Genomic DNA, 12,935 nt, shown 5'->3' with positions numbered 1-12,935 from the left:
AAGAGGTGCTTAGCCAAGGCTACAATTTATCACCATCGTAAGCTTCATTTGATGAGCGTTATCCATCTGCTCCTTCTTTGGAGGCTTGAGGATCCCCTTCCCTCCCCTTCAGGATAATGAGAGATGCTTAGCCAAGGCTACAATTCATCACCATGGTAAGCTTCATTTGATGATTGTTGTCTATCTTCTCTTCCTTTGGGAGCTTGAGGAGCCCCTTCCCTCCCTTTACAAAGCACAAGGATTTGATTCTCATTTGAGAGTGACTTTTGCACTCAATTTCAGTTGCTAAACTTGACATAGTTGGCAATGCTCTGATGAGCCCCATCCACTAAGACATGGTTGTCAATGCTATGATGAGCTCTGATACTTTACTCCTGTTCTTAATTGAAGACTTGGTAGCTGCATTGTAGCTACTCTTCGCCTTTGTTGCAATCTTTTTTGTAGAATAATCAAGAGTCTTCCTCTTCCTTTGCTTCAATATGCTAGCATCCAGAAGCTTTGCTTTAATGACGTTGACAGATACTAAATAGCCTAACGAATCCTGATGACACATTGGTAGCTGCAAAAATTGCTATATTAAATTATCAAATTTATAAAATGAGTGAACATAATGTATTATTTATATCACACTAGGCTAGATGCTATTTTTCACATTTAAAAAAACTCAAACTCCTCCACTTTTGCATTTTCAAACGTGTCCCTTATTGTACTAGATGGTAGGTTCAATCCCTTCACAACATCACCTATAACCTCATCATCCTCGTTAGGTGTGTAACGAGAGATGTCTTATAATAATCGTTGTCAAAGGTAAGGATGATAAGCAATCAAAATTTCATTGAAAAAAAAAATTAAACATTGGTTACAACTTAAAAGTTGAGAGGTACAACATTACTTTCCGATGTGAATACCAAGCAGTAGACCATCTCCATCAACAATAGGTCCTCCATTACAACCTGAATTACATAATTCATCAAAAACACACCGTTAGATTTTTATATACATTATCAATGCTATACTAAGATTATTCCTATACAAGTATACAATTTACAACCTGAAAATCCAACATAATCTCCTTTGATAAGACTAACATCAGGTCTTACAAGTCTACCTTTCACAATATGAGACCCTTAATATTCAAAGCCTCCTCTTTGTGATCATTTGTACTGAACGAGACTGATCATATGTTTTGCCTTATCAAAGTACAATATTGAGATTTAGGTGAGCATGTTCGTATATAGTGAGACTTTCTTATCAAAATAAATGTCAAGAGTTTGGTTAGCATTTCAATATAAGAATATCAAACTATAAACCTAGTAAGATTTTATTAACAAGTATCAATCTCAATCACGTATATGCTATGCTGGCAATAGCTCTTCAAACGACATGTCTACAAATGAACATCAACATGTCATTTTGAAGAGCGATTGTCAATATATAAGTGAGTGAGATTGATACTTGTTAATAAAATCTTACTATCTTTAATCCTCTTTGACTTTTCAATTTTATTTCAAAGGGCTCTGAGTTAAGGACGCCTCTCCAAATATATTCTCTCATACCTAGTGCAGTGCCCTTTCCACCTCCAGTTGGGGCTCACTCGCTCTCTCTCTCTCTCTCTCTCTCTCTCTCTCACACACAGACCCACCCACCCACCCACCCACCTCCAGTTTGAATGCGAGTCGCAGTGCACGAGTCAAGGCCAAATTTTTTAATGGCAAACGGGTACATGCAGAAACGTGTATGCAATCAAGCAATTTCGAGGATTGTCATTAGAGGCAAATTCAAAGTGGTCGTGTTTCCAAACTTTGCATCTTTTCCACTTTCTTTTTCCAACAGACATCCGCAATTATCAGTTGGTCTTGAAGGCAGTCAAGTTGGTATGCGATACCAAATTCTTTCACAATACAGTCAAGGTCCAGGGGAGGGGGCCTGCGGATCTAAACCGTCCATCACATGGAGAAATAAAGCATCCAACCCTTGGATGCATGACACATCAGCAGCCATAACTGTCAGGCAGCACACTGTTACCTTATTCGGACCTGAACACCAGCTAACTCGTTAATAACAAATCAGATTCAAACACATCAGCAGCAGGAAAACCATACTCATGACAAATCAACGGAGGGAATTCAACAAATGATGGACACATCAGCGCAAGAAATTCAGCAGGCGCTAGACACATCAGCGCAGGGAATTTAACAGGTGCTAGAGCATCCGGCCCAAATCAGATTCAGCACCAGCATGAACACAAGATGGAGAGTGTCCCTTGTGCCCTTGCCTCTGCCGACCAAAACGGAAGCACCAACCTTTGCACTCAAACTGTAAAAGCATGAGAAGAAACATTCAATTCACAAAAATGAAAAGCGCCAAACCACATGTAAGACCACACAATCAACGATTAAGGAGCATTTTGAACAAGCAATTTGCACCATTTACAGCCATCTACTATGGCCAGCAAGGTCTACTTCAATCACATCTCGACTAAATAGTGACACACCTACAAAACCTGCAATCTGATATGCTCCTTTCCCAGCATCTTCTGTGAATCCTCCATATGTGCGTTGTTGAGAGACTCCTTCCACAAAAACGCCTTCAGTACATATTCCATCGCCAGCTTCTGTGGAACTCCATAATCACTGGGCAAGACAAAAAAAGACGGCGATCCAGACATTTGAGAACCTTCACAATGGAGTACAGAAGGCCATGCTGAGAATGAAGCAAGTTCGTTCATGACATCATTTCTAGAGAACCCACAAAATCTTGCACCTGGAAAACCAGCACCAATGGAAGCTCGTCAACACCAACAACACTTCTCCAAGCACAAACGCAGCTCGTCAACACAAAACTGTGGTGGAAGCTGCTTCTAGACAGAGATCGCTCGTCAACTCAAATCTGTGTAGAATCTGCTTGACCATAAACTCTAACCTAGAATACGCAGAACTACTACCCTCCTAATAGACCAAAACAGCGTGAAGCCTACAAGTAATCGAATACCTACCCCATCGATCACCCTGGCTTCAGCTCCGCCATCGCTTCATTACGTGTTTGAAAACCTACGCACGAAAAACGCTCGCTTAGCTTACGTGCAGCACCCTCATTTACAACAAGGTGAAAACTGAAGCTTCGCTTCACTAAATTCTCTCGCTCTAAGAAAATCTTTATGATATTTTAAATTCACGAGGTTTTTGAGTATTTTCACTCATATCAGCTCGAACATAAGTTGCAAAACACATGTGGACTATATCTTAGCGTCGGCACTGTCAGGTAAGAAGAGTTAAAATCTTTTGGAGGAACTACATCTAGACAAGGAGCCGGACATCCATTAAGGGTACTATCTTTGTTAAAGAGTAAGGCCTTTACGAAAATAATCAATTTGTTAAAAAGACACTAGAAAATCCATGACCTATATACAATTTGAAGAGGGCATTCTACTTATCACAACTTAGCAACAACGCAGGCAGTGACTGGGCCATCAAATATATCTCATTATACGCAATGTGCAAGGGATGTTAAAGTACCTAATGACCGACCTGCAGTAGCAGAGGATTGCTAGGAAATCCAGAAAGATATACAGTCACACTTAACTCCCATATGGTCGCTGCTCTTATTATTGCTATCATACACACACCCCACAACAAAAATTGAAGGCCATATTATTGTAGGTCTTGGTGATTGATTGAAGATTGCCACCAGGATGGTCACCCACCTCGCTGCTTCCTTCAAACCCCATTGCCGGAACTGTACGAGCCCCATCTTCTCCATCGCCTTGAAAGTATAGTCTATCCCTACAAAGAGCTTGTCAGTCCAACTCCCCCCAAAAGCAAAGCCGAAGCGCACATTCTTCCTCCCCTCAGCATAAAGCTCTTCAAAGGACACCTGTGGCTTCAGCTTAAACACGCATTTTTTGTTGCAAATGATCATCAAAGGCACTACGCACTCGCGCGCCCCGCACGCCATGTTGTATAAGCTGAAGGGAAACCAGCCAGGGAAGAGCACAACCCATGGAGGCAGAGAAATCTTGGTAAAGATGCAGGCTTTAGAGATACCTTCTCGACTGATGATGTACGTGTAAGCTTTTTGACGAACGGGATCTGAATTTGGGACATGGAGAAGAGACAATGCTATGTAGGCTTCTATGGAGGCACTGAGATGGCCTCCATCTCTATAATAAAGCTCCCACCCACCATGATCACACTACCGCAGCTTAAGGTAGTTGCCCATTTTCTGCACGGGCTTTCGGTGATGATGGTCTGTAAGGTGATGGTTGTATTGGCTTCAAGCTCTCCCCACTAGTATCCTTGGGGGAACTACAAGGAAATCAAGAACTCCTGGCTTTGCCAGATGCCATCGTCGAGCAAGATGGGTTTGGTGTTCCGCATATCACCTGCGTACTTCTCCTTGAAGTACTCTTGACTGTAGGGCTCCATCCTGGCCACAGGTGCAGGCCAGCTTGTAGCTTGTTGCTGCAAAGCTCCCTCTTCGGCTTTCAGGTTTTCCTCATGTTCTGACCTTGTTGCATGAGGATATCAAGCTACTGCTTGTGCCCGTTCACTGAGATTGCACAGGCTTGAGAAAACGTACAAGCAGGCTTCTGCGCACGAGGAATCGGCACCGCAACATCCTGGCCACAGGTGCAGGCCAGCTTCCAGCTTGTTGCTGCAAAGCTCCCTCTTCGACTTCCAGGTGTTCCTCATGTTCTGCCCTTATTGCATGAGGATATCAAGCTGCTGCCTATGCCCTTTCATTGAGATTGCACGGGCTTGAGAAAACGTACAAGAAGGCTCTTCCCTCGAGGAATCGGCACCGCAATTAGCAATAGCTTGGATAGGACTACCTACAGGAGCATGTTCAAACAGGGAAACATCCAAACTGTGAGCTCTTGGAAGCCTTTAAACTTCATTGTGCCAATAGTCCATGGGTTGCCCATTGTATTTGCATGGGTGTGGCGGAGCTATAGAAAAGCACTATTCAGATGGATGCACGCCTGCATTGCTGGTCTTGGGGGATCGGACCTTCCATCTCATCATGCTTACTTGTTACCTGAGTTCAGTAATGATGGTGTATTGGCCAAGGCGACTACCGATTGTTCCAACTCACACACGACTTGAGGGTGAAGGAACAAGCAAGCCTGGTGAGCTTTTTGGTCACAGAAGTCCCTAGGGAGTGATGGATAGGTTGAGGAAGTCCATTCTCAACAGGATTCCCAAAACTTTCACAAGAAGAAAGATGCCCTGCAAAAAAATTGACAAGAATACGAAAACTGATTTTTTGTTTGTCCCAAGCAGAGTTCATTAAAGAGGAGGCTTGTCAGAGTGCTTTGCCCACTCCTTATTCCCAAGGCATTATCTGTGTCGGGTGAGGGTTGCATTGTTGCTGTCATAGAGCTTACTTTGATGTAACTTCCCTACTACATCGACGTTGTTTCCAACCGAGTCATAATCACAAAGGAATTATCTTGATCAGCGCTCCCCTGTTGAATAAATCAGGATGGTAAGTGGTAACATAACAAGCCCTTGCAGACATATATGCATTAACATCATCAAGTGCTCCAATATCTTTTAAACACGCACCTATCTCGCCGGCAGGAATAATCTCTCGTCGAATGTGCTTCTCAAATTCATTGTTAGGGGGTACTTCCTGCATCAATCAATCACAATATAACAATGTTTAACTCTTGGCTAGAGGAAAAGCTGAAAATTAAGCAGTGCCAACTGTATGCAAGTGACCTTGGCAGGTGCAGGAGCTGATGCATTTGTTTTTTTTGCAGTATCAATGTCACTTCTTTTGTTTTTTTCTTGCACCAGCTTTTGCAACAATATCAATGTTTCCCTTTTTCCTAAGTCTGTTTTCACAAGGTCTACTGCATCGTTTGCGGCCTTAGGCTCAGAAACACCGTTATTTTCAGCTTCATTTTTGGAACTTGATTTGGAGGAATCTTGGCAAATAAACAAGTACAAAAGAATATCAACACTTGCACTTAAGATCCACTGTCCGCAAAATTTGTCATGTTACACCTCCACAAGATCGAAATACAAAAGAAGGTCTACTTGAGCAAGTTCTGGATTTGACTCGCAATGTAGCTTGGCGTGTTTGCTATCTAACTGACCAGATTGTAACAGGCTCAAACCATGCACCAAATTGTTGCCAAATAGAAAGGAGCCGCCTAGAAACATAACATTTGGAACTCAATATTTCTCATGTTTAGTGTTCTTTTGGGAATACAAAGATCACTGTTTCATAGAGAAGCTTTTTCGTTGTGGGGTAATTGAGCGCGTTCATGTTATCGAACCATGCAGACGAAAAAATACAAATTTTGAATCAGGCAAGCAATATCCTAGACTATGCTAACTCAGAGAAGTCATGTTCATAAGAGATGCAAGAAAGCCATAGAAAACTTAGACGGAGCAAAAAACGAGGTAGCGGGCATCGACTTGATGGGTGCTAAGAGTGCAAGCCCCTTGTAGCTTCTTGTTGTTGCAAATCTCCTTTTCGACTCACTACAAGAGGTTGTGTGCTCTTGTGACGCTGTTAGCGACGGAAATACACTGGGTTTTTATAACCCCCGGCGTCGCTAAAACCGTCGCTACGAGCGTCGCTATATAGCGACGGTCATAGCGACGGTTATAGCGACGTTTACACAGAAGACTATAGCGACGCTCATAGTGACGCTACACAACCATAAATAGCGACGGTTATAGCGACGCCCGAGAGAATTTTTTTTTGGTGACAGGGCATTGAATGCCCTGCCACCCATCAACCATATTGTACTTGATTCACTTTTTAAAAAAAGTGCAAGGGTAGATAATAGACCCAAAATAGTCACCCACAAGACGCATTGTTTGCAAAATTGACAATTGTACACATCATAGGTAAAATGAATTGATTGGCAAATGTAATAATGACAATTGTACAACATCATAGGCATAAAGAATTGATTGGCAAAAGGAACTGTGGTGACAAATGTAATAATATACATGGTTCAAAAAGATGTATAAAATCCGTCTCATGATACATAAGCTATGAGAAACCCTAAACTAATGCTATCTAGCTACGGCTAAACTGACGTCGTCTAATCAGACGTCTCATCGCGTCCAAGCGGCGTATCTGTCGGATTCTGCAAAAAAAGACAATAAGACAGCTTTCAGTAAGTATAAACATATAACGACATTTATAAAACAATACAAAAAATAGAAAAAAGTAAACCCTAATACTAACCATGCCGCCGCGAGAACTGAGAATGTCCATCAGGGCGTTTAAGCCCTTCCTGCCTGCGTACTCGCGCTCGTACGGTGTGGCATCACGTCCTGTCATCGACCACTGTCAAAACATACAAAGATTTCATTATGTTAGAATTAAAAAAACTCATAAACCCTAAACTATCGAACATAAAGAGCAATGCGAAAACACTTACAAAATCGGCCTCAAATGATGCCCATCCACCGCTCCCCAAGTGGTGCGAGCTCCCTGCCTCTACTCGCGCTCTGGCTGCATCCTTTTGTTACTTCCACTTGTCGGGATTCTCGCGCGCTGCTTTCTTCGCATTCTTCCAATCTTCTTTGGCCAGCCAATCTGGCCTGTTCCACCCATTCTTGATTGCCTTTTGCACTTCGGAACGCTTGTGTTTGCAGTATTCGCGCATTCGAATCTTCATCAGGTCTTCATTGAAGCGCTGATCCCGTGTTGGAAAGGGAAACTCATCATGAAGTATGCTGATGACTCTATTTTTTAAATCACTTGGTACTTCACTCCATTTGTTTAGTATGTAGTGTCTAAACAGCTGAGAGCAAAGACCACGCATGCGCGAGATCACCTTCTTGCCGTCATCATCCATGATGATGCCGCCGCTGAAGTCGACGGAGTAAGACAAGCCCTCTGGCCGGTGACGCGTGAACCTGGGTGTCCCGGCAGGGGTCTCTAGCGGCGTGTCAATGGGGGTACGGACGTCAGGTGTCTCCACCGGCGTCTGGGCCCCGAAGCGAGGAGTGTCGAGTGGGGTGGCTCCTGGCGGAGTAGGTAGAGGTGTGTAGCTTTTAGGAACAGTCAGCCATGCAAAACCTGGCGTAGATGGCGATGTTGTGGCTGGTGTGGGGGCGGGCAAAGAAGGGGAGGGTAAAGAGCCTCGTCGAACACGAGGCGGTGTGGAGGCATCGGTGGCGGAATCCCCACAACAACCGCCACCACCACCACTAGAGCGCCGGTGTCTAGACGAGTGTGAAGCTCGTCTCGTCGACACCGAAGCTTCGGAGCGCGCCGAATGCTCCGAAAGAGAGGGAGATGCGGATGGAATAGGAACGCGCGATGATGCGCCAGAGCGATGACGCTCCACGTACCACTGTCTCTACTGCGGTGACAAAGAAGAAAGAAACTCCTCATCATCCATACCTGCATTAAACACACGAATATTTAAACTTAATATTGAATGAATAGAGTAGACAATGACGCAAAGACCATTAAATACAATGACGTAATGACGCATATAAATACAATGACGCAATGAATTGAGTGATAGAAGAGGCAAGTCGAAAACTCAGAATTTTCAATCAAAAGATGTGAGCGCGAGTAGAAAAGAGCGTTATACACCATGGAAGGTACTTAGAGAGCCAGAGCTTTTACAACACGGAGCAAAATTGTTCAAATAAAATATTTGTGGCTTTAAGAGATCTCTCTCTCATCCTCGCATAACTCAGCATAACTTCCTATATCTATATAGAGCTATCCGTTTAAACACATATCCTCTGTTTCATTTTGCTTGTGCAGACATCCTTGGTGGCTCTCTTCCCAAAAAGCCGTCGCGTAACACATGATTCCTGGAAGATACGCTTGATGACCTTCGTAGATTTGCTTCTTCAGTGGGGGTGCCCTACGTGCATTCAGTCTAGGTCCACATGTGACACATGCTTTGTATCCGCTTGTTTGAAGCCCTGCATGTATACACATGATAATAGATCAACTATGAGAAAAAACAAGATTTACAGTGTCTGAGTGAGGAGTGTCAATAGATCACCTGAGCATTCTGTTAGCCCGGGATAGTCATGCATGGTCCACATTAGAATGCCTCTGATCAAAGCATTCCGTCGTCCTGTGTGTCGGCTCATATCCACCACCTCTATGCCAATCCACAATTGTTGTAGCTCTTCCAATAGTGGACGAAGATACACATCCATATTCCCCACTTTATATCGCCCTGGCACAATCAAGCTTAGCCATAGGTGCCCCTTCTTCGTAGTCAACCACGGGGGAATGTTGTAGTTGACGATGACAACGGGCCATACACTGTAAGATGTTGATCTTTGACCAAATGGATTTACGCCATCCATAGCCAGGCCTAAGCGCAAATTTCGAGCTTCCCTGGCAATCATACTGAATTTTTAGATGCTTTATATAATTCCTGGCTTCATGTACTTTGATCACAGGCTCCTTGTATCCCAATTTTTGGGCAAGCATGATTGCTTCTGTACCTTTCAAGGCTGATAATGATTTGATATTCTTTAAGACCCTTACTTTTTCTCGATCACGCGCTGAAAGTTTCTTGTTTTGACTTCGAGTATACATTCTACTAGTGTTAGATGTTGTAACTTTCTCATCGTGAAGAGGACAAGAAACTTCTTGTTGCCTTCCCGTGGAGTAGGTTTTTCCTAGAAAAATTAGATTTCTCTCCTCCCACTCTGCAGCAACCTTGTGTATACAGTTATAAAGCTCATGACCTTGAGCAATGGGTGCTTGTCCATATAAATGAGACCCTGTAACTGTGCGAATGTCATTAACATGATTGAGAGCTTTGATATATGGTAGCAGCTCCCCAAGGAGGATATTATCCTCCTCATCATCAACATTAAATGATGGTGGAAAAATACAATTCAATGCAGGATTCACACATCCCTTTAATGGTTCATCATCTACAAGAATCAATCTTCTTGCATCAAGCCCAAATTTTGATGATGCAATAGCCAGCGGTTTGAAAAGTGCTTCTACTCCTGGATTATCTAAGCAAGTGATCCTTGATTCTACGCATGGTTGACATTGGCTTTGCCCCAAGATCATAAAGAATGGCAATTTTTCTTTAGCTTCCTTTTCTAAAATCTTGATGATGTCCACAACATGCATGTCATAGAAGCTGACCATATCCCTCCATTGAAATTGCTAAATAGAGCCTTTAAAAACTCAATGCATCTTGGACGAAGAACAATATGCTCATGTCCAAAATTTAAGCTCTTCATTTTCTTGGACTTTTGCCAGCATCTCCTTAGGAACAATCCACACAAGCTCACTATTATAGTCAGCATTGGTTTGTTGGTGGATGGAAGGTCTGACTCACCATGCACTTCGATTTCCAAATCCTGGGGTGCAAAAATATTTGTGTTGGATTCTCCTTTTGGCGTTGCACATGTTCTGGAACTTCCATTGCCTTCTACTTCCATTGTGGTGTCATGCAATCCAATTCCCAACTCTTGGGCTACTAGAATATTTTCATTGGATTCTTCTTCTTCCCTTGCATATGTTCTGGAACTTTCACTCTCTTCTTCCATTGGATTACTCTTTAAATGTATCTCCAGTCGTTGTAGTAGTTGACCTTCAAAGACTTGTAGATTCTTGTCATCTTCGTCAGAAACTCTTTGGTTGACATGGAGATTGATAGAATCTTTCTTAGTAGGGTCAATGGCATTAGCATCCTCTATACCAACAATCTCGAGTAAAACTTTGTCAGCCGCAATATCTTGTTGAAGGACTGCAAGTTTAAAGAACACCTAATTTTAGATTCCAAAGTATCTACATTTTGATGACTCTTTTGTGTCACACTCTTAGAAAAAACTAATTGCAAATAGAAAATTTACTAACTGACAACACATCTACAATGAATTTATTTTTATGCTCCTTATTGTCTAGAGATTCCTAATCTTTATCTAGCTACATTAGTTCTTTGTCCATGATGGTGGCGCCTAGAAGTATACTTGGTGAAACATTTATGCCTTTAAGCTCTAGAGCAGAAGTCTCATTTTCTATTGCCATGATCTTCTTGCATTGGATGATTTCCTTGACTAAGTTTCTTATGGCCTTCAGGCCATACAGTTCTCTTTGTAGATATCTCTATGACTTTAAGATAATCCAAAATATGTTTGTTTATGGCCTCAAGGCCATAGGGTTAGGATTGTTGGGAGGTCTCAACATATAAATAGATATATAGCTTCAAATCCATATGGTACTTTATTTATGTGTAACCCTATGGCCCTAAGGCCATGGGTTGTCATAGGGCCACAAGATGCCCTCTATGAGCACTAGTAAGAAACCATATATGCTTTATGTTGGCACCCTATGACCCGAGGGCCACAAGGTCTGCCTTTTATGCTAGTAAGAAACCCTTTATGCTACATGTTATCACTCTATGGCGTTTGGGCCAGAGGGTGCCCTATGTGCTAGTAACAAATCCTCTATGCTCTATGTTTGCACCCTATGGACCTAGGGACACAAGGTACCCTCTATGATAGTAAGAAATCCTCTATTATCTATGTTTGCACCTTATGGACCTAGGGCCACAAGGTAGCCTCTATGATAGTAAGAAATCCTCTATGCTCAATATTGAAACCCTATGGCCCCAAGGCCATAGGATGTCCTCTATGCTAGTAAGAAAAACCCTCTACGCTCTATGTTGGCACCCTATGGAGATTTGAGGGCCACAAGGTACCCTTTATAATGCTACTAAGAAACCTTGTATGCTCTAGGGGAGCACCAAATAGCCCCTAGGCCACAAGGTTCCCTTTATGCTAGAAAGAAAACCTCTATAGTCTACATTGGCAACCTACAACCCTCGGGCCATAGGGTGCATCAAATGGCTCCTAGGCCACATGGTGCCCTCTATGCTAAAAAGGAAACCTCTGCGCTCTACATTGACACTCTATGGCCCCAAGGCTATAGGGTGCCCCTTACGCCTAGTATGAAACCATTGAAACTCTATATTAGAATCTAAAGACCGTAGGCCACAAGGTGAGCTCTATGTTAGTAAGAAACCATCTAAACTCTATGTGGGTAGCCAAAGGCCATAAGATAGCCAAGGAAACCTTTAGGAGCATTCCCCACAAAGACCACCTTATGGCCCCATGGTGATTTAGTGGCCTAGGTGCCCTTCTTAAGACTCTTTTATTTTTGTATCATATGGCCCCAGGGGAATAAGCTATCCTCTATGTTATCAAAAAACCATTTATGCTCTTTGTTGGAATCATATGGCCCCAAGTCCATAGGGAGCCCATAGGGTGCTCTCTATGCGAGCAAGAAACCCTCCATGCTATATGTTTGCACCCTATGGCACCAAGGAAACATGGTGTCCTCCATGATAGTAAGAAATCCTCTATGCTCTAAGTTTACACCCCATTTGACTATGTTGACACCCTATGTCCCTGGGGCCATAGGGTGCTCCCTAGAGCCACAAGGTGCCCTTCAACCTAGGAAGAGACCCTTTATGCGCTAACTTGGTACTCTTTGGCCTCAGGGTCATAGGGTGCCTTCTATGCTAGTAGGATACATTATATGGTCTAGGTTTCCACTCTATTGCGTAGGGCTAAAAGGTTTGGTCTATGAAGAAACCATGTATACGATATGTTGGTAGTGTATGGCCTTAGGGATAAAAGGAAACCCTAGGGCTATAGGGTGTCCTCTATGCTACTATCATATGGTCCAAGGGCCAGATAGTGACCAAGGTATCATGTGTGTCCCAAGGGTAACAAGGTGCTAATAAAAAGCCCTCTATGCTTTATGTTGGCACCCTATGGCCCCAAGGCCATAGGGCTATCTTTATGTTGGTAAAATTCCCTCTATGCACTATGTTTATGTGTATACTTATAAGAAGCCATTTATGCACTATGTTGGAATCTTATGACCCTAGATCCATAAGATGTCCTCTATGGTAAAAGAGAAATTGTACATGGGATATGATGGCATCCTATGGT

General features: G+C 42.9%; 1 protein-coding gene and 1 pseudogene across 1 annotated transcript; both read right to left on the bottom strand.

The window, feature by feature from the left end:
• Nucleotides 1–3,496: 3,496 nt before the first annotated feature.
• On the bottom strand, nucleotides 3,497–4,691 carry LOC147417453 (dammaradiene synthase pseudogene; annotated as a pseudogene).
• On the bottom strand, nucleotides 4,231–6,276 carry LOC147417452 (uncharacterized). The gene is made up of 5 exons (XM_086506490.1): nucleotides 6,220–6,276; nucleotides 5,849–5,984; nucleotides 5,724–5,748; nucleotides 5,577–5,634; nucleotides 4,231–5,467 (listed from the first exon to the last, which is right to left on the bottom strand). The coding sequence occupies exons 1-5, from the start codon at nucleotides 6,274–6,276 to the stop codon at nucleotides 5,405–5,407; spliced, it is 339 nt and encodes a 112-aa protein (XP_086362616.1). The 3' UTR covers nucleotides 4,231–5,404.
• Between the last annotated feature and the right edge of the window lie 6,659 nt (nucleotides 6,277–12,935).

This window comes from Adiantum capillus-veneris, chromosome 30, assembly GCF_014529385.1.
Source record: "Adiantum capillus-veneris isolate H3 chromosome 30, ASM1452938v2, whole genome shotgun sequence".
Taxonomy (NCBI): Eukaryota; Viridiplantae; Streptophyta; class Polypodiopsida; order Polypodiales; family Pteridaceae; genus Adiantum; species Adiantum capillus-veneris.
The sequence above is the reverse complement of the archived record's forward strand: the minus strand, read 5'-3'. Positions and strand labels throughout refer to the sequence as shown.